Here is a 20,879-nt window from a genome sequence, read left to right as displayed (position 1 = left end):
AGGGCAAGGCACATTTACGTTCATTCACATGTCCCTTCACAATGTAGTGTGAAAAAAAAAAGCAGGTTTCAGGGAAGATTGTATAGTATTTGGGGGAAAAAATAATCTATATGCAAGATGAAATTCCAAAGGTGTATTCACTAAATTGCTAACCATTATTTTAAGAGAGAGCAAGGAACATAGGAATTTTTCCATTTCTACTTCACAAATTTCAGTCATTTTCAAATTTACAGTGAGTCTGTTTGATTTTTGTGAACAGAAAAACTGATCAACAAAAACTTTAGAAAGGAAAGCTTTAGGGGCCAGCCCTGTGGCTTAGCGGTTAAGTGCCCGCGCTCTGCTGCTGGCGGCCCGGGTTTGGATCCCGGGCGCGCACCAACGCACCACTTCTCCGGCCATGCTGAGACAGCGTCCCATGTACAGCAACTAGAAGGATGTGCAGCTATGACATACAACTATCTACGGGGGCTTTGGGGAGGAAAAGGGGAAAAAAGGAGTGGGAGTGGCAATAGATGTTAGCTCAGGGCCGGTCTTCCTCAGCAAAAACAGGAGGATTGGCATGGATGTTAGCTCAGCGCTGATCTTCCTCACAAAAAAATAAAAAAGAAAGGAAAGCTTTAAAATTATTTTTAAAATATTTTTGCCTTTTGATTTATTTAATGGATAGTAATTTATTTTTTTTTAACATGGCAAAATTCACCCATCTTTGTCTTTTTTTTTTCTCCCCGAGTGTTCTAAGCTTAGCAAGCAACTCCTGCCAGAGGTCTGATAAATAGTCAACTCTAATTATTCCCAGTCCTGCTGGGATTGGAGTTTTCATTCCTGGACGAAATCTAGAGTTTAATGTCAGGCATAGAATGTGCTGCTCAATCCTCTCAACAACCCTCAGAGAGAAGGTGCCATTACTACCCCATTTTACACATGGAGAAACTGAGGCTCGGAGAGGTCCAGTCACTTTTCTGAGTGTCAGCAGGGCAGGGCCGGCTTTGAACCCAGAGCCATGTGGCTCCAGGGCCTGTGTCCCTGCCTTACTAACTGGTGGGCTCCAGGCTGACCTGGACTAAACTCAGCCCAGGACAAGAGAGACAAGTTCCATTTTAAAAACTGGCTAAAAGTCTTGGAAATGCTAAGAGGCAGCCAGAATGGAAAAAGATGCTCAAAGAGAACAGACCTTCTCAAAGGGGCTGAGGCTGCCCTGTCATGTGTGACACGTGGAAAACTTGACAAATGGAACATCCAGGCAGTTAGTGGGAGAACTGGTCATGCTCTTTGGCAAAGTGCTCCCTCCACCTCCTTCCTTGCCCACCTCTCCTCCGCCAACCCCACCCTGGGAGGGAGCACTTGGGACCACCTCGGAGGAGGCCGTCTGGTGGCGGTGACTCCGTCCCGAATCTCTGCTGTAATTTGGAGACTTCAAGAAGGAGTCTCCTTGAGCCTCATGGGCCAGCGTTTTTTGTTTTTTTTTTTAAGCCCATGGTCTCAGGCTGCTTCTCCCCCAGGTCGCCTGTGCTTGGCCACATCAGCCACACCCTTGGCACAGCCACATATGGCCAGGGGGCAGGCGGAGGGTGTGGCATCTCTCATGTCTGCCTCTCCTGGGCTGGCATCCAGGGTGCCGCTTTCTTCCCCATCCTCCTGCCTCTCCCATGCCCCCCGTCCCATCTCCTTGGCCCCCATCTTGCCCTCAGAATCACTACCTGTGACCCAGGCATGTAACCTCCAGCTCTCTTCCCACATGGGGACATTCACCTGAGGGTCCGACCCAGGCATGGGAAGAGGGACAAGGACTGGTTCTAGCTTTGCCCCACCTGGGCCCCATATGGCCAGCAAGTGGGGAGGGTGGGCCAGCTGAACTAGAGGTCCCTGTGGGTGGGCCCCCACCATCAGCAGCTCAGCAAGTCCCTCTTCCCGAGGAGTTGCTGGTTCATGAGCCAGAGGGCAAAGGAGCTGGTGTCCACTCACCCTGGCAAGGAGGGCAAAGACATCCATCCTTCATTCATTCTCTCATTTCTTCAACATGTCCTCTGGTGGTGCACGCTGCCCTGCCCCTGCCTTCAGGACAATTACAATCCAGTTTGATGAAGGAAGGGGTAGGGCACAGGGAGGCCCCCAACCCAGCTCTCAGGGTGGTCAGGGCAGGCTTTCTGGAGGAGGTGACATCCAACAGAGTCTTGAAGGAGGATGAGTCAACCTGGGCTTTGTCCAGAGCTGGGCTGAGCTGAGGACAGAGTTCACAGGCAGAGGGGGAAGGGCTTAGAGCAACTTCCCTTGCAGCCCCGTTGATAAAAACTGGGGGAAATGGGTGCTGCTGAACTCCTACCCGGCAGAAGTAGGGTAGAGACAGGTTGGCTGGCCAGCTTGGAGCCAGGCAGATGTGGCTGGGGATGATGGTGCCAGGCTGGGGCATGCAAAGGGAGGCAAAACCAGGTGGATTCCACCAAGAGGGCCCGGTGCCCAGCCAGGCCCCGGCGGGGTACTGGTCATGCTGCTGGCACCCCCACTCCGCATGTCCCCCCTGCGTCCTCGCATGCCCATGCCTATGGCTCCTGCATGTCCTTTGTGTGATTGCTAGCTTCCCCACCCACCTCTCCCAGCTCTGACAAGGAGCATTGCCTGTCCCCAGCCTGACTCAGGAGGCCAACTGGCACCTTGGGCCCTGCCCTTCCCAGATTCTTCCTGGATAGGAATCTCGAGGCTGTTCTTTGCCTGATTCCCCATCTGACTGTCCCTCCAAGCCTGTGAGAAGGCAAGGGGTGGCCCTAGTCAGTGAAAGCTTTGGGAGCTAACGGTCCCCCAAACAAAGGCAGCAACCGAATATGTTTGTTTCCAAGATGGCCGCCACCAAGATGGCGGCCAAGGAGCTGGCTGATTCTCATGGCGTTTCTGCCCATGGGAACTGCCCTCCCCCGGGGAAGTCGCCCAGGTGGGCCAGTGAAGAAGCCTTGGAACCAGGAAGACCCTTGAATCGCCATTTGGAACCCACACTTGGGGGAAAGGGGTGGCCGTGGCTTGGTGCCATCAGCTTCCCGGGACCCTAGGTCTCTCTTCCCATTCTCGGGCATTCTGTGTGTGCCTCCCGCCCCACGCCCCTGGATCCCTGGACTCCGGCGGGGTTTGGGTGCTCCCTGCCTGTGCCCCCTGTGTACGTGGCTCTCTCCCCTCCTGCCTCCCCAGCTCCAGCAGTACCCGCGTCTGCGGGAGGAGATGGAGCGCATCGTGACCACCCACATCCGAGAGCGCGAGGGTCGCACCAAGGAGCAGGTGAGCCCGCAGCACCACCCCCTCTTCCATGCCTTCCATCCTGCCCCAGGGCTCTCTTCCTTCCTCCCGCTTTGTCTCTTCTGTCTCCACCTCCCTCATACTTTCCCTGCTCTTACTAACTCTCTGCTTTTCTCTCTCTTTTTTATTGTGAGAAAAAATATATAACATAAAATTTACTATTTTAACCATTTTTAAGTGTACAGTTCAATGTCATTAAGTACATTCACATTGTTGTGCAACCATCACCACCATCCATCTCCAGAACTTTTCATCTTCCCAAAAGGAAACTCTGTCCCCATTAAACACAAACTCCCCATTTCTCCCTCCCGCCAGCCCCTGGCACCATCACCGTTCAGCTTTCTAGTTCCATGAATTTGACTACTCCGGGTACCTCATATAAATGGAAGCATACAACATTTGTCCTTTTGTGACTAGCTTATTTCACTTAGCTTAATATTCTCAAGGTTCATCCATGCTGTAGCATGTGTCAGAATTTCCTTCTTTTTTAAGGCTAAATAATATTCCATGGTATGTATATGCCCCATTTTGTTTATCCATTTGGGTTGTTTCCACCTATTGGCTATTATGAATAATGCTGCTGTGTATGTGGATGTACAAATATCTCTTTGAGACCCTGCTTTCAATTCTTTTGGGTCTATGCCCAAAAATGGAATTGCTGGATCATATGGTAATTCTATGTTTAATTTTGTGAGGAACTGCCATACCGTTTTCAACAGCAACTGCACTATTTTACATTCCCACTATCTGCTTCTCAACTTTCTGGCAGTCTATCCTCTGGTCATCTCTCTTTGGGTCTCCCTCTCTCTCTGTCTATTTGCTGTTTCTTGGGTCACCTTATACCTCTCATAGCCACCCCTCTTCCTTTTATCAAATGAGTATCAAATACTCATTCATTCGATCACAAACTTATCACCGAATGCTATCTCTGAGTTGGGAGGAGCAGAGATGAGCAGGCCTCCCACGTGGCCCTCACGAAACTCACAGGCTAGTCCTCTATCCTTGTCCATCTCTCTGTCATCCTTCTGTCTACGCCCACCTCTGGCTCCCGTTTCCCAGCCTCTATCCTCACACTTCCCTGTGCCACAATGGCACTGTCCCCAGTTAGTCACATTTTTGTTGTTGATGTTGTGTTTTTAAATCCTTATGGGTCTCTTTTTAATTACAAAAATGATAAATGCTCCATAAAATACTCAATCAGTATAGAAGTGATTAAATTACAAGTAAGTGTGCCTCCATTCACTCTTCCCCGCCCCCAGTCCCTCCCACAAAATGACCATTATTAACAATTTGTTGTGTCCCCTTCTGGGTATTTTTTTCTAGGCACACACAGATTCCGGATTCTCTCTTAATCTTAAAGAACCACAATCCTGCTGTGTGTCGTGCCTGTTTTCTCTAAAGATAATTGTAGTGGCTAACATCTGTTGAGCACCTCTTACATTTCAGACCCGTGACCTGCCTCATCTCATCGTGTCTTCCTCACTCCTTCGAGGTAGAAACACTTTATTTGTGGAACTTGAGGCTTAGTGAGGACAGGCCCCAGGCTCACAGGAAGCAGCAGGCCCTGGGTCTGAATCCAGCAGTGTTCATCATCATGACTCAATTGTGAATCCCATCCCTCTTAATCATTTGCAAAGGGGATCTTCCCATGCCAGAACCTAGAAATTGTCCTCATTCTGTTTTTTCTGTGTGTGTGTGTGTGTGTGTGTGTGAGGAAGATCAGCCCTGAGCTAACATCCATGCCAATCCTCCTCTTTTTGCTGAGGAAGACCGGCCCTGAGCTAACATCTATTGCCAATCCTCCTCCTTTTTTTCCCTTTTTCTCCCCAAAGCCCCAGTAGATAGTTGTATGTCACAGTTGCACGTCCTTCTAGTTGCTGTATGTGGGACGCAGCCTCAGCATGGCCGGAGAAGCGGTGCATCAGTGCGCGCCTGGGATCCGAACCTGGGCCGCCGGTAGCGGAGCGCGCGCACTTAACCGCTAAGCCACGGGGCCGGCCCCCTGTCCTCATTCTTCAGAACAGCTGTAGAGTCCTTTATTGTTTAAAGGGTACCATAATCTGTTTCACCTGCTGATGGCCATTGGCTTGTTTCCAGTTTTTCTCTGTTATAAACCACACCACACTGAGCACCCTGGTACATATATCTTTGCTCACTCGCTGAGCCTGTCTGTGAGATATAGTTCTGGAAGAGAATATGTGCATTTTGATGTTATTAAATATTGCCAAATTGCCCTCCAAGAAGGTGATGCTAATTTACACTTCCACCCATGGTATATGAGAGAATCTGTCTTCCCACAGTTGTGCCCACACTGGTCATTATCAATATTTATTATTAATTTGATAGGTTTAAAAAGGATCTCATTGTTTTAACTCACATTTCTTTATTAATGAGGGGGAACATTTTTTACATATCCTTATTGGTTGTATGATTTCTTCTCTGAATTACCCATTCATGTTCTTTGACCATTTTGATTTGTGTTTCTTGTCTTTCATTTATTGATTTGTAGGAACTCTTTATTTATTATGGATTGATTGATTGATTATGGATTCTATATGTGCTGCAAGTATGTTTCTCCCAGTTTTCATGCATTTTAAAACTTTGTGGTGTCTTTTCCCCCTGCCTGTTGACCTGTGTATCCTTGAAGGTCATGCTCCTCATCGATATTGAGCTGGCTTACATGAATACCAACCATGAGGACTTCATAGGCTTTGCCAAGTGAGTGCTCCCTGGGCAGAGAAGGTGACACCTTGTGTGAGTGTGTGTGTGTGTGTGTGTAGGACCCAGGACTCCTGGGTTAACCCTCTGGGTGTGGTGCACACTGAGCAGCGGCAATGGAGCTGGGCCTCGTGAGAGAAGTTCTGAGACTCTTCCCTCTCTCTCCATTAGTGCTCAGCAGAGGAGCAACCAGATGAACAAGAAGAAGGCTTCAGGGAACCAGGTGAGTGGGCCCCAGTGCCCCAGCCCGAGGGATGGAGGGTGCCGGATGGACGCCAAGCTCCGAGAGCCCCCTCCCCCGAGAGGAAGGGTCCCACAGGGGCCAGGGAGCCTGTCAACTGCCAGCCACAAGCCTCTCACTCTGCCTCAGTAACCCTCTCTCCTCTCTCCCGATGCCTCTCGTGGTTGCTATGGTTACCTCTTTGCAGGATGAGATTCTGGTGAGTACCAGGACTGGGGCTCTTGGCTTGTGTAGTGAGGGAAGGAGGGGACCCATTTGTAGTGGGGATATGGAGGGGGCAGGAGGGTACTCTTTGGCTTGAGCTGCTTGCCCGCACCATCACATGGGTGTCCACATATGCTGTCAAGCCAGAGGCAAGGCCTAGCCACACACAGAGTCCCATCAGTGCACATGAGCTGAGCATCTACTTCAGCGGAGGTAGACCTCGTGGCTGGGGGGGGTGCAAACACCTGGCAGGGGCCTGGTACTGAGTAGGTGCTCCTTAAATATCTATTGGATGGATTGGTGGATGGATGGATGGATGGATGAGAGAGAGACCTGTTTTTAAGCTGAGGCCATCTGTACCAGAGAGTTGAGTAAAGAGATTAATGAAATGTCAGGAGTCAAGTCCTTCCTGCAAGTCAGGCCGGCAAGCAGGGTGGCGAGGTCTGCTGCTCAGATCCTCGTATTGGAGTAGAATCCATAGGCCCGGGGCTGTGGTGATGGCCCAGGACAGTCTTGGGGACAGTGGCTTTCTGCTGTGAAGAGAGACCTTTGCCTGTTACTCTGAGCTTCCCCGGGGAAGAAGGGGCCTGGGCAGTGTGTGCTCAGTGCCTTCCCACTGCCCCTTCTCTCTTTCACTCCATTCATGTCCAATGCCTGGGGCCAAAGACTCTTAGAACCGTACTGCCATAGCATTCCATGTATTCATGCCACAAATATTTATCGGTCATTACCGTCTGCCAAGCACTCCACAAGGTGCTGGGATACACCAGTGAGTGAGAGAGTTCACAATCTAGCAAGACAGGCTGACATCAACAGATAATCAGACACAAACACACACACGCACTCAAGGTAATTTGAAATCCCAGTGATTGTCATTGAAGAAGACTTAATGGAGTGATAAAAAATTATACTGGAGGTCCTGACTTATACTGGGGACCAGGGAGGGCCTGCCTGAGAATGTGACTTCTGAGCCGATACCCAGAAGGTGAGTAGGAATTTGCCAGGCAAACAGGAGGCGAGGTGCTTTCTGGGCAGAGGCAACAGCAGCCTGTGAAAAGTCCCTGCGGTCAGAAAGGAGTCTTAGAATAAATTGGATCTTAAGCTGTAAAGACACTCAGAGTTGTCTTGCCCAATTGGCCACCTAAACTCAGCACACTTTTAGTGATGGGGAGCTCACTCCCTGCCAAGGCCACCAGTCCCTTACTCAGATGGCTCTGACTGTCAGAAGGCTCTTTATCCTGAACTGACCTCTGCCTTCCTCTGTCTTCCACTCTGTTCACTTATGGTTCAAACCAGGACAGGTCTGGCCCCTACCCTCTCTGACCAGCCAGGCCTCCCAGAGCTGGGGGAGGGGTGGGCTTTCGAGTGCCTTTCTTGGCCTACCCATCCTCCACAGGGATGCCTGGCCCCTGCCCACTGACCTCCTGCCCCTCACCCTCCAGGTCATCCGGAAGGGCTGGCTGACCATCAACAATATTGGCATCATGAAGGGGGGCTCTAAGGAGTATTGGTTTGTGCTGACCGCTGAGAATCTGTCCTGGTACAAGGATGACGAGGTGAGTAAAGGGCCACTGGTCATCAAGGGTTTTGGCTGGTGGCCAGAGTCAGGCTCAGACCCTACCACGGGCTTGGAGTGGACTGGACCACCCAACAGGGGTTTTAAAAAATCCCATCAAAGCCCCTTGGGTGGAGGTGGAATGCAGAAGCAGGCAGTCCTGGGGGCTCATCCAGGTTGGACAGAAAAGGTAACTTGGCAAGACCGGGGAGCTTGGGGCTGAGCGCCCTGGAGAGGGTGGGCAGGGGTGCTGGGCATCCATCCCTGACCCCACCAGCCCTGCGGCCTTCCTGTTTTCCTGCTCCAGGGTGTGCCGCCTCCCCCGTGGCCCCCACAGGCTCATGACACACATGAGTCCAGCTGCCAGACACCCTGTTAACCCCTGCACCCCAGTCCCCCAGACCCTGGCAGTCCAAGGGAGATGCCCAGGGTGCCTCCAGGCTGAGGGGCAAGGAGTGATGGGGCCCTGTAGAGGCACCACACCAAACCCCGCCCTGCCCACTGGGGCACACAGAACCCCCGCCACTTCCCTCCCCTGCTGCTGGTCTCCTTTAAGAATGAGTCTATTTGGCTTCCACATCTGGATTCCAGAGGTGACCAGAGAGAATGGGGAGGGCTGGGGGGGGTGGCTTGTGGTAATGAACTCCAGCTGGCCATGAAGTGGGGGAAGGGACCCTCTTCTTCCTGAGGGGGCTGTTGGAAGAGAGGGTGCTCTCGATGGGGGAGCCAGCTCGGGGTGGGCGCCTGTGATTTTGGTCTCCAAGCCCCCTCCTTGATCCCTGCCCCCTCCAAGTTGCCCAGGGCAGGCCCCCTCCTCCCCACCTTGGGCGGGGCCCTCTGTCGTCACTGGCGGGGGCGCCAAGCCATCTGGACCTCATTACCCCAACCCTGGCCTCTCCCGGAGCACGGGGCCCCTGGAAGGGATGGAGTGTGAGGTGGCGTGGCGTGCGGGTGGGGGGGGTCACTTCCTGCTCTGTCGCCAAGGCAGGCGCCCTAGACGCCCCCCGTGGGCTGGGGGTGACAACGGCTACCCCACAACATCTGCTGCTCCTGTGTTGGGGCTCCTTACACAGGGTCAGGGGGACAGTGTGACTGGGGCTGAGGGCTCTAGACTGGCTACACTGCGGGGAGGGGGGAGTGTATCTGAGAGGGGCCCCTGTCCTCGTACCTGTGGGGGGTCTTTTTTGAGCTTTGTGTGTACATTCAAGTTGAGTCCTGTGAGGAAGCCAGTGCTGAGTGTATGTGGGGGTGGGGGGTGGTCAGTGAGTGCTGGGAGCGGGTGAGGCTTCTGGATGTTGTGGGTGGGTGTTTTATAGGAGAGTGTTTGGGCTGTAAGCATCTAAGTGTGTTTGGTATATGGCGGTCTGCATGTGCTTTTGGGGGCAGACGGTCTGTGCCTGAGGTGTGACTCGGGCGTGTGTGCCCAGGCTCAGTGTGTAAGTGTAGGTGTATGTGTGTGGCCAGTGGGCTTGGGGAAGTAGGGTGTGCCTGTGGAATATGTGAGAATATGTATGTATTCAGGATGTAAAGATGGGAAAGGGCCGGTGCTCCGTTGTGAGGGGGTGTGTGTGTGTGTGTAGGTGTGCACACGTGCGTGTACTTGCAATATGCGTCTGTGCTTGGGGCGTGGATGTGTGATTTAAAGTTTGGGTATGAGAGTGTATGTGCCTGAGTTGTGGGGGGGGGGTGTCAAGGTGAGGTTGGGTGTATGTGTTGGGTGTAAGTGGATTTTTGCACTAGAACAGCTGGGGACATGGAGGTGGTCGGGCTGGGAGGAGGGTGATCTGTCCCCCTTCTCCACCCAGCCACCAGCCCTCTGGTCTTTGGGACTTGGGTGGCCCTCTGGGCGGATAGGCAGCCGCCCCCATCCCCAGCCCTCTCTGACCCCCCATCTTCTCATTCTTGCTCCGCCACCCATCATCACCCCCCACCCCGTCCCACAGCAGGGTGGCACTCGCATCTTTCTGCGCCTCCTGCCAGCCCACCCTGTGCCCCTCAAGCCGTCTGCCCCTCAAGCCCTCTGCCCCTCAAGCCCTCTGCCCTGGATCCGGGCTCCGGTTCTGGGATGGCGGGCGGGGGTCGGTCCAGCTCTCCAGCGGCGGCGCCGAGGGTCTAACCCAGCCCAGCCTAACCAATGTGCAGACTACTGTACAATTTGGGAGTCCTGAACAGATAGTCTAAACACTGGGTAGACGGAGTGGAGGTGTCCTCTGGTCCATCCAGGCAGAAGTGTCTGTCCGTCGGGTGGGAGCTTCGGCCCCATCTCCTGGAAATCCAAGGCCCCCCACCCTAGCCGTGTCCCTTCAGCCCCAGCCCAGCCAGCCGTGGTCCCCTCTCTGCTCCCGACTCCCCTTCTGCCTCTTTTGACGTGGCAGGGGTGAGCGGGAGCTGTGGCTGGGGAGGAGGGGCCTGGGGAGGGGGCCGGCCGGCAGGAAGGGAGGGGTGGGGGAGGAGGCCGCTCCCACCTAGTGTCCAACCCCGGAGCGCAGGGCGGGTGGCGGCGGGGCCTCCCTCGAACGCTTCCAGATGTTCCCTGGCCGCGTGTGCAACTTCCTCCTCTCCTCCCCCAGCCGCCCTCTGGGGCTCTCGGCCACCCGCCTGGCATAAAGAGGGCTTTATGTGGCTGGACGGGCCAGGCGGGTGCTGGGGGCAGAGGGAGGTGGGCAGGATGACGCCAGGATGGGGGAGCAGGGTCCTTCTAAACCAGCCCCCCACCTGAGATCCTAGGCGAAGCTCCTGTTCAAGTCCTGAGTCCCCAAGACCCACACAGACAACCCCCCCAGTGCCCCGGCATGGGTCCTGCGGTGTTGGGTGGGCAAGTGAGGTACAGGCAGCAGAAACGCCTCCCCTCCTCCCAGAGCCCCATCCTCTGCAGATCCCTGAGCCCCTCCCCTTGGACATAGCAGCCTACAAACACATGTCGGTCCACACCAGGTGTACACACATGTGCACATAGGCCTGGCACCCACATGCCCATCCACAGATACACATAACTCCTCCCAGGCTACTACAGGTCAATCAAACACATTCAGCCCATTACACAAACTGTATGCACGTAAGTACCCATAGTACATGTCCCACAAGCATGTTCATACAAACACCTAGACATTTACAATTGCCACACACATCTACAAAAGTGTGCACTGACATACAAACGTGCTCACACGGACCCACAGCCGTGCTGGGCACCTCCTCAGGCACACGTGTGCACTCACACACATATGCAACACAGACACATGCGTGCTCACACAGTGGTGATAAGATAGGGGCTTGGGCTTGCATGTGTTTGCGCAAACACACAACCACACACATGTTACACACACAGACTCACCATCTCCAGGCTTGTGCTGTGCGTCTGATTGCTAACACATGGGCGGCTAGGGGGAGTGGGCTGAGCCAGCCCTTTGAAGCCTCTGGGGCTGGTGGCCCCCCTTCGCTGTCTCTACAGTCAGGAAATGAAGTCAGAGGCTTATCCGAAGCAGGCCCTGGCGGCCAGGCCAGGGCGAGAGAGGCTCGAGTGTGGGCTTGCCTGGCTTGTGTCCAGGGCTTGCTTGGGGTGGGATGTGGGAGCCACCCTCAGCCTCACCACCCTGGGCTGTTGGGCTCTGGCATGTATGCAGCGGTGGTGGGAATGGCTTGAACACCACCGGGAGCCAGAGGTGCCCAGCAGGCCCAGGGCTCCACGGCCAGGCTTTTATCAGACAGCGCCTGTGCAGTACAAGGGGGCTGGTGCCCAGAAGCCCAGGGGGAGCCTGGGGGTCGAGAGCCTCAGGCGCCCCCCAGCGTGGAAGACTCTTAGGGAGTGAGGCGTGGCAGAGGAGAGTGCCCATCGCTCCCATGTCCACCCACAGGAGAAAGAGAAGAAATACATGCTGTCTGTGGACAACCTGAAGCTGCGGGACGTGGAGAAGGGCTTCATGTCGAGCAAGCATATCTTCGCCCTCTTTAACACGGAACAGAGGTGCCTGTCTGCCCCCACCCCCCAGGGACTGCAGGCCCCAGACCACCCCCACTGAGCTTCTACCAGCTGTGCTAGACTTCGTGTCAAGGTCTTCCTCCCTCCCTCCCTCTCTCTCTTCCTGCCTCCCTTCCTCTCTCCCTCCCTCTCTCCTCCCCTCCTGTCCTTCCTCAGTCACTTGGTTACTGCCTGCTCTGCATAAGACACTCTGCCGGCACTGGGGATGAAAAAGAGCCCCAGTCAGGCCTGGTCCCCTTCTCATGTTTCTCAGTGTCCAGTGGGGCCAGTGGCAGAACCAGGCCTGTCACCTCCCAACCCAGGGCTGACTCTAGCGGGCTTTCTCCTACTCAGAGGTGAGGTTTCATCAGAGGAGCCCCTGGAGAGCCAGGGAGGGAGCCAATGGGGGCTGAGAAGCCAGGGGATGCACTGTCATGGATGCCCCTTTTATGAGAGCTCAGTCCCTTTCTAATAGAGCATTTGACTGCTCATTTCACTGAATCCTCACAATGACCCTGGGAGGCAGGAATTGTTATTATTAACCCACCTTCCAGATGAGGAAACTCAGGCTTGGAGAGAGGAAGGGACTTGCCCAGGGTCACCCAGCTGGGAAATGAGAAAGCCAGGACTGGACCCCAGGCATGATGACCCCAGTCCATGCATGCCCTTGACCACCAAGGAAGATGGGCTTTGCCTCGTCTCCCCTCACCGCCTGCCCCATCTTGCAGGAATGTCTACAAGGATTATCGGCAGCTGGAACTGGCCTGCGAGACACAGGAGGAGGTGGATAGCTGGAAGGCCTCCTTCCTGAGGGCTGGCGTGTACCCTGAGCGTGTTGGGGTGAGTGGCAGGGCAGGAAGGGGCGGGGCAAGCTGCTTATAATAGGGGACCTAGGGCACACCATCCTCAGTGATGCTGAGTCATGCCATGTTTCCCAGTCCTTATTGAGCTCAGAAATAGCAGGGATCCTCCACTACCTGCCCTGGGGCGGGATCAGAGTTAAGCCTTCTTCCCATCCTTCTCCAATGGCAGTTTTATGTGTCCCCTTCTCTGCCACAGATGGCATTTCCTGCATCCCCTTCATATGATGGTGGTTTCTTGTGACTGCCTTCTCTTTCCTCCCCTTTTTCACTGTGGCAATGTCTAGAGTTGCCCTAGAGTTGGGGTGCAGTGCCCTGGGTTCGCTCAATCCCTCCCCTTTTCCTCTCTGCGTGTGTCTGCTTCACTGTGCTCGCTGGTGCCCGCGGCGGTGGCAATGCTGGTGTGGTGACCTCTGTGGCTTTGCTGTGGGCCTCCCAGGACAAGGAGAAAGTGAGTATGACCCTCCCTCGCCTTCTACCAGCCGTCTCCAGCCTGGCATGAGCTCTGGCCAGGTCTTTAGAATCAGGAAGGGACCTAGGAGATGTCCTTTCCTAATTTATGGACTGGTGAACTGAGACAAATTCTAGGCACTAGAGTCAGAGCCGAGATAAGGCTGAATGAGGGTCTGGGGTCCTGTGAAGCACTGGGGTGGGCAGAGCTCAGAGACCTGGAGCGTATGGGGGAGCCAGGTATCTATTTGTTCAGGCCAGTTGCTTCTCTCTGTGTCTCGGTGTTCCAGGCACCCTTGGAGGGACTGAGACCCTGGGGATGCCTGGAACCTGGCTTCGAGGGCCCAGCCATCCTGATGCCCTCTGTTCTTGATGGCAGGCCAGTGAGACCGAGGAGAATGGCTCAGACAACTTCATGCACTCCATGGACCCACAGCTGGAGCGGCAGGTGGAGACCATCCGGAACCTGGTGGACTCATACATGGCCATCGTCAACAAGACCGTGCGGGACCTCATGCCTAAGACCATCATGCACCTCATGATCAACAACGTGGGTGCACCGCCACCTGGGGAGCGGGTGCTCTCATGGGACCAGGGAGATGGGTGGTCAGGTTGGCCTGGGGGAGGCGCTGTCCAATAGGAATATAATGTGAGCTTCATATATTATTTTGTAGATTCACATACCAAAGTTTTTCCATACATGCTTAACTGTTTTCCAGAAGGGGCTAGGAATCTGTATCTTTTGAGAACTCCCAGATCACATTTTGAAATACACACCCTGCAGAACCACTACCACCCGAGGCTTAGTGAAAAAGCATGGCCCCAGGGAATTAGAACTGTGTTTGAATCCTGGCCTCGCTGCAAATTCCCTGTGTGACTTTGAGCAAAGGAACTACCCTCTCTGAGCCTGTTTCCTTATATGTAAAATATGGATAATAATAGAGTTGAGGATTAAATGAATATATAGTGCATAGCAACACAGTGCCTGGCAGGTAGTAGGTGCTTAACATATATTTGAATAACAAAGAAATGAGACACAGGCCTATGGTGTTAAAAAACCTCAGCATCTCTCCATGAATGTCCCATAGCCTGGCCAGGAAACACCTGGGGACTTTAAAGAGAACATTAACCCACTCCCTACACACAGAGACTCACATTTCACCCCATCCAGGCACACATTTACACCTATTACTCAAGGGCTCAGAAAATTTTAAACTGTGGTCTTCCTTATTTTGGTCCAGTGGAGCATGCAAGTCCTTGGAAAGGGTGTAACTAGCCCATTTTACAGATAAGGAAACTGAGGCTGAAAAAAGCTGAGTCAGCAGGTGTCATCCCAGATCTATGACCTTAGACAGCTCACTTTTCCTCTCTGGACCATTTGAGAAAAGGGCAAGGGGGGAAAGCGGGGGAGATCTCTGAGTTTAAGTGGTGGTAGAGCCCTGTCCCAGAGCTCTCAGTCCATCGCACAGTCCGAGCAAAGCCTGGCGAGCGGTACAGGCGTCAGGTCCCAGCCCCGCCTCTCTTCGCCTGTCTGCAGACCAAGGAATTCATCTTCTCGGAGCTGCTGGCCAACCTGTACTCGTGCGGAGACCAGAACACACTGATGGAGGAGTCGGCCGAGCAGGCGCAGCGGCGCGACGAGATGCTGCGCATGTACCACGCACTGAAGGAGGCGCTCAGCATCATCGGCGACATCAACACGACCACCGTCAGCACGCCCATGCCCCCGCCCGTGGACGACTCCTGGCTGCAGGTGCAGAGCGTACCGGCCGGACGCAGGTACCAGGGCCGGCCCCCAAGGCCCCAAAGCCCCCCAGCCCGGGGCCCGTGGGAGGAGGGCCGGGACCGGGCAGTGGCGCGCCCGCGTCACCGGGGCGGCTCCCACCTGGAGCGAGGGGCGGAGCTTAGAGAGGGACGGGGCTTGTCGCGGGGCGGGGCTTGCCATGGAGCGCTGGCTGCGGAGCGGGGTGGAGCTGGCAATTTGGGGCCACTGGGGGCGGGGCTTAAGCTCCGGCGGACGACTAGGGTGGGGCGGGGCTTGCGCGCATGGGCGTGGCCGGCACCGTGGTGGGGGCGGGCTGTCAGGCAGGGGCGGAGCCGCTCATCTCTCTCTCCTTGTCCTCCGCTCTGTGTCGCCCGCAGATCACCCACGTCCAGCCCCACGCCGCAGCGCCGAGCCCCCGCCGTACCCCCAGCCCGGCCCGGGTCGCGGGGCCCTGCTCCTGGGCCTCCGCCTGCTGGGTCCGCCCTGGGGGGAGCGCCCCCCGTGCCCTCCAGGCCGGGGGCTTCCCCTGACCCCTTCGGTCCTCCCCCCCAGGTGCCCTCGCGCCCCAACCGCGCCCCGCCGGGGGTCCCCAGGTGAGTAGGGGCCGAATGTGGCGGAGAGACCGCCGGGCGGGCGTGGCTGGGAGGGACTTGGGGCCGGATTCTGAAATCTCGGCCCTGGCCGCCAGAGCCGGCCCTCTCCAACCAAGGCGCTTGGACCGTGGGTGCCAGAGCCACCGGAGGTGGGGCCGAGGGCTGGCGGAGCCTGCCCACAGGGAGCGCTGAGTCCCGGAGGCGGTCGTTTCTGGGGAAGGGACCGTGGGGCTCGTCCCACCTGCCCCCTTCCTTCCAGCACTTGCATGGCGCTTCCCTTCTTTTTCACTCTGCAATCTCTCCCACACATTGCATTCCTCCTCCTTTCCCCTCCTTGCTCTCTCCTCCGTTCTCCATTCCATCCTCTACTTCTCTCTCCCAGCCCCTAGTGAGCGTGCCTCAGGTCTGAGGATCTGAACCCAGATGCTCTCTGGATGTGCAGATTTTGTTCACTTACACTCAGGGCTACCCTCATGCCCCCAATTCCCAGTCCTGATTCTTTTGGGCTGTCCCAGGGGGTGTTCAGCCTCTGGCCCACAGGAACAGAGGCCAAGCTGTGACTGTGTGACCAGCAACGTGTGTGATGTGTGTGTGGGCGTGCACACGGGTGTGAGTGCAAGAAAGGCACCCAGGCATGGGCTAGGACATTAGGGCAGCTGGGGAAGGAGTCTGGGAGCCATGGGACAATCTGATGGCTTTCTTCCTTCCCCTTGCTTCTGGCCCCACCTGGGCTGGACTGACGTGGTGGGTGGTGGGGCAGGAGTGGGTAAAGTCTACCTCATTCCCAGAGATTTCCAGGGAAAAGGATTCTACTTCATCCCTTGGCTTTGCCTTTTTCATCCATGACCTTCTTTCAAGGAAACTCACTCTGATATCTAACTCAGTCTGCCCTCTTTCCACTGGCCACGTTCTCTGAGAAAAAATACATCAGACCAATAGCATCCATTTAAGTTGCCAGGTGGCTGGAGGGTAGGGCCATGGGTCTAGCTGCCTTGCACCCAAAATGAAGCAGAGATGGGGCTTGCTCTGTGGTGATCTGATGACCAAAGCAGGTGGGGCAAAGCAGGCAGTATGGTATTAGTCAAGAGCACTGAACTGGAGTCCAGAGATTCTGGTTCACCCTGGGCCTTTAGGCAAGTCACTTTCCCTTCCAGGGCCTCAGTTTCCCTTCTACCAAATGATATTTAACATTCTGCCTTTCTCCCAGGGTTGGTGTGGGGATCAAGAGAGACAGTAGCTATAGGAGCATTTTGCCGGCTTCTAGCATGAGTTCAGATTCTTAAGGGTATTTGATATGCCCAGGTCTGTACTGAGGCGTGACATATGGGAGCTGTAAGATTTGGTATCTGCGGGGGCTGGCCCCGTGGCTTAATGGTTAAGTGCGTGCGCTCCGCTACTGGCAGGCTGGGTTCAGACCCCGGGCGTGCACCGACACACTGCTTGTCCGGCCATGCTGAGGCGGCGTCCCACATACAGCAACTAGAAGGATGTGCAACTATGACATACAACTATCTACTGGGGCTTTGGGGAGAAAAAGGGAAAACAAAGGAGGAGGATTGGCAATAGATGTTAGCTCAGGGCCGGTCTTCCTCAGCAAAAAGAGGAGGATTGGCCTGGATGTTAGCTCAGAGCTGATCTTCTTCACAAAAAAAAAAGAAAAAGATTTGGTACCTGCTCTAACTCCAGTCTTGCTAACACACGGGAAACATTTGGCAAGTCATGGTCCTGCCTTGGGGAAGAGAGCAGTCTGGGGAGCTTAAAGGTAGCTTGACCTCAGTGAGGTCTGGTGGCTAATTGAGATACGGCTCAGGGAGTGAGGAGTCAGGGGCCTTTGGGTAGGGAGCAGCCATGTGGTCAAAGGTTTAGTGGGGGAGGCATTGAGGAGAGCCACTGGCCAGAACAGCATGCAGACAGAATGAGGAAAAATAAGAAAATGTTGCCCTGAGTACAGTGGTACAGTGGGGCAGGTTGGAGACCCTTCAAAGTCCACAGAAGAATTTGACTTGATGAATCTCAGTGCGGTGGGCAGTAGGGAGCCATGGAAGGCTCTTGGGTTGAGAAATGACAGCCGGACCCTAAGAAACAAGACCTGTCCCTTATGGAGCATTGCAGGTGGCCCTCTGAGCACACCAGGCACGAGTGTACAGGGAGCTGGTGCAGATGCCTCCTGTGTGTGGGCGAGCTTCTGTGTTGTGACTCAGCCCATGCGTGTGCTTCAGTGTGGCTGCATGCCCAGATCCGTGCTGCACGTGCCGGCCAGTGAGGGTGCTGGGCAGTGGGAGGTGGGGGAGGTGTACGCGTGTTGTTCATGGGCATGTGTGTCAGCGTGTGCATGCAGGGCCATGGGGCCTCACAGCATGTGTGTGCACGCCCGGGCGTGTGCGTGTGCGTGTCCCCCACCCCCAGGCCTGCCCCGTCCGTGCGTGTGAACTGCCATGTTGATTTCGTGCTGTCTTTCAGAATCACTATCAGTGACCCCTGAGAAGCGTCAGCCACGGTAGGTACATGCCTCTGGGCCTGCTGCATGAACAGTGTGTCTGCCCCCTGCTGCACCAGCTCCACAGTGGGGGGTGCACCTGGGACCTCAGAGCCAGGCTCCCCTCCCTCTCCCTCCTGCAGCTCCAGACTTATTCCTTCCTCTTTCTGTCCTTGCTGCCAGCTGGCTCTCTCACCCCTCTTCTCAGCGAGCCTCGGGACTCAGTGCCCCTGCCCAAGACCTCGATGGCTGAGCCTGGGGAGCTCTTGGGACAGGCTCCGCACCCAAGCTGGCAGACATGGGTGCTCTCTGGAGCCGTCAGAGAGGGCAGAGAGCTCATGGTTTATGGTGTAGGGGCAGGGAGTGTGGAGGGGGTTGGGTGTGGGGCTGGACTCAGGCTACCAGAGGCCTTGGAATTTCACCCTGAGGTGCCACACTCATTCCCCAATCTGAGCCTTGCTGCTGGGGCGGCGCAGCCAGCTCTCAGCCTGGGAGCTCTGGGGACCGAATCCACGATAGGGCAGAGGAGGTCAGAGTCCCACCGCCTCTAAGGTGCCAGCAACAGAGCAGTGATCTGGGGCGAAGGCTCTGGTTGTTCAATGATTTCCGAACGCCTGAGGGTCCCACCCCCGCCATCAGCCCAGACCCAGCCTCACAGGCGAGGCAGGGTCACACAGCCCCTTCCCTGCCTCCTTGGTTGTCATGCCTGCTAGTGCATGACTGAAGGCAGCGTCTTCAGGCCCCAGATGAAGCACCATAGCCAGCCCGTGGGCTCATGGATCTGGGCCTGTTGCTCCTAGGGATGATCTACACTTTTCAGCCAAGGGGACGAGAGCGTCTGCTGACCTGGGCAAGTCAGCGTCTCTGAGTTCCACCCCAGCTGGGCCTCAAAACTCGCCCAGTGAACCTGCCTGCCACTGACTCTTGCTCTTCTGCTTTTCCCCAGCAGGAAGGGCCCAGCCTCACCTACGCGACCTGCGGTCCCCCGACCAGCTGAGGCTCCCCTCTTAGACTTATAAGCCTGTGGCCACTGGCATCCGGCTGCCTGCCTTCCCTGCCTCCCCAGGGTCCCTTCAGAGGACACCCGGGCTTTCTGCCCACCGAGAGGGGCCTCCAGTGCTCCCTCCAGCCATCCTCTTAGCTTTGCCCTCCTGGTTCAAGCAGTGTTCTTTCTCCTGTCTTTCTCCATCAGGCCCGGTGGCTGTTGCATGGGGCTCACGGCCCCATACTTGCCGAGGCTAGGGGTGGCCCTGGGCCAGTGGGTTGAAAGACAAGGGAGCCAGAGAAGAGGGAAGCCAGAAGGGGCCGAGCACGTGTCTGGAGCTGTGGGTGCACTGCCTGGTGGTGTGTGAGACCAGCGTGCGTGGCAAGGGAGGGCCACCCCAGCCTCCATTCTCGACTCCTGTGAAGTCTGGCCCCTCACCCGTCTCCAGCTGCTCCCTTCCACCTTCCCTTTCTCATCTACCTCCTCTATTCCAGAAACCTCCCCTGAACCCTCACCACCTCTTCTTCCCCTGCCCCCCCGCCCCCACCGCCGGGCTCGGCTGCTCTTGCCTTACCAGCTGTCTCCCTCCTTCTCTCTCCGTTCTCTCTCTTTGCTTTCTCTCCAACTGCCAGCCGATCGGGTCAGGCAAGTCCATCCCGTCCTGAGAGCCCCAGGCCCCCCTTCGACCTCTAACCAGATCCCTCTACTCCTCGGAGACCTCCCTTTGCAAGCCTGCCTGGACGGCTGTTCTGTGACGTGACAGTGGCTCCCCAGCCCCAAAGCCTCCCCTTCATCTGTGACTTAGTCTGTTGTAGTGGTGAGCTGACATCCAGGCGTGACGTTGGTGAAACTCGTGCCCCTCTGTGGTATTGCTCCTGTTCTATAAATATCTATAAATACTCAGATATATATATACACGTATACGGCCGCCGCAGCCTCGCCTCTAGTGTTGGGACTCGGTCACCATGCTGTCCTTGAGGAGTCTTGTGGCCCAACTACAAGGGAACACTGTCACCCTGACATCCCACTCCACAGTGTGCCACCTCCAGTGAGCCTCCCTGTCATGCCCGGCCTGTGGACAGCCAGCCCCCCTCTGCCACCTTCCTGTCCCGTCCCCCCCCGACCCCCGCGCATGGGGGTGCTGCACTGGCAGCTGTGTGGTTCTCTGACCGCCACTAGGCTTGCTGTCTCTTGGCTGAGAATAAAACCTATTTCTGGACAATAGGGAACAGTGTGTCCTCTGCTGGCTTGTGTCCTCGCTGGAGCTCAGGGGGAGGTGAAGGTTTAAACATTGGCATGCAGGGGTGGGGAAGGGCCCAGCCCCTGCTAGGGTACTGTAAGGAGTGGTGAAAAAAAGCCCCGTCCTTTCCAAGGCCCCCTGGGAAAGCACCTGGAGGTTAGCCCATCCTCATTCTGCGAACCCTGTTCTGGCCACTAGAGGGCAGGGGCACCAACTCAGCCTGCAGGGAGGATGTGGGGCTCAGGGTCCGGCGCTGTGAAGGTATGGGGGGGGGGGGGTGGCGGGCAAGATGATTGAATGGAAAACCTGGACTGGAAGCTAGCACTCTTGGGTGCTGGCACCCTGCTTTCCCTCCCCGGGGAAGATCAGGCTTCTGTCGGCGATTAGAGCAGGGCTGCCCCTTGGAGCCCCATGGCAGTCCTCCTGGGATCCCCCGGGCTTCACCAAGCCACATGCAGGTGACAGGCCTGGAAGATCTCTAACAGCCCCGCTGCACATGCTCAGACACAACAGTCCAAAAGCCTGCCCTCTGCTGGCAGGACTCGCTCCCTGTTCAGT

General features: G+C 55.8%; 1 protein-coding gene across 5 annotated transcripts in view; it reads left to right on the top strand.

The window, feature by feature from the left end:
* Window positions 1–20,310, top strand: part of DNM1 (dynamin 1) — a 43,087-nt gene extending 22,777 nt beyond the window's left edge. Inside the window, exons 11-23 of one of the 5 annotated variants that reach the window (XM_014782198.2) lie at window positions 3,175–3,261; window positions 5,927–5,997; window positions 6,169–6,220; window positions 6,426–6,437; window positions 7,885–7,998; window positions 11,849–11,958; window positions 12,681–12,792; window positions 13,252–13,263; window positions 13,642–13,812; window positions 14,800–15,041; window positions 15,405–15,620; window positions 18,081–18,117; window positions 19,043–20,310. In XM_014782198.2, the coding sequence (XP_014637684.1) occupies window positions 3,175–3,261; window positions 5,927–5,997; window positions 6,169–6,220; window positions 6,426–6,437; window positions 7,885–7,998; window positions 11,849–11,958; window positions 12,681–12,792; window positions 13,252–13,263; window positions 13,642–13,812; window positions 14,800–15,041; window positions 15,405–15,620; window positions 18,081–18,102 (1,221 nt within the window). In that variant the 3' untranslated portion in view covers window positions 18,103–18,117; window positions 19,043–20,310. Of the gene's footprint in view, window positions 1–3,174; window positions 3,262–5,926; window positions 5,998–6,168; window positions 6,221–6,425; window positions 6,438–7,884; window positions 7,999–11,848; window positions 11,959–12,680; window positions 12,793–13,251; window positions 13,264–13,641; window positions 13,813–14,799; window positions 15,042–15,404; window positions 15,621–17,363; window positions 17,366–18,080; window positions 18,118–19,042 lie in introns of all 5 variants that reach the window. The other 4 variants (XM_014782191.2, XM_014782199.2, XM_014782192.2 and 1 more) reach the window with 4 other exon arrangements.
* The last annotated feature ends 569 nt before the right edge of the window (window positions 20,311–20,879 follow it).

Source organism: Ceratotherium simum, chromosome 29, assembly GCF_057802395.1.
Source record: "Ceratotherium simum simum isolate JZ-2026a chromosome 29, ASM5780239v1, whole genome shotgun sequence".
In the NCBI taxonomy this organism is placed as follows: domain Eukaryota; kingdom Metazoa; phylum Chordata; class Mammalia; order Perissodactyla; family Rhinocerotidae; genus Ceratotherium; species Ceratotherium simum.
Note: the sequence above shows the minus strand (reverse complement) of the source record. Positions and strands in the feature narration are given on the sequence as shown.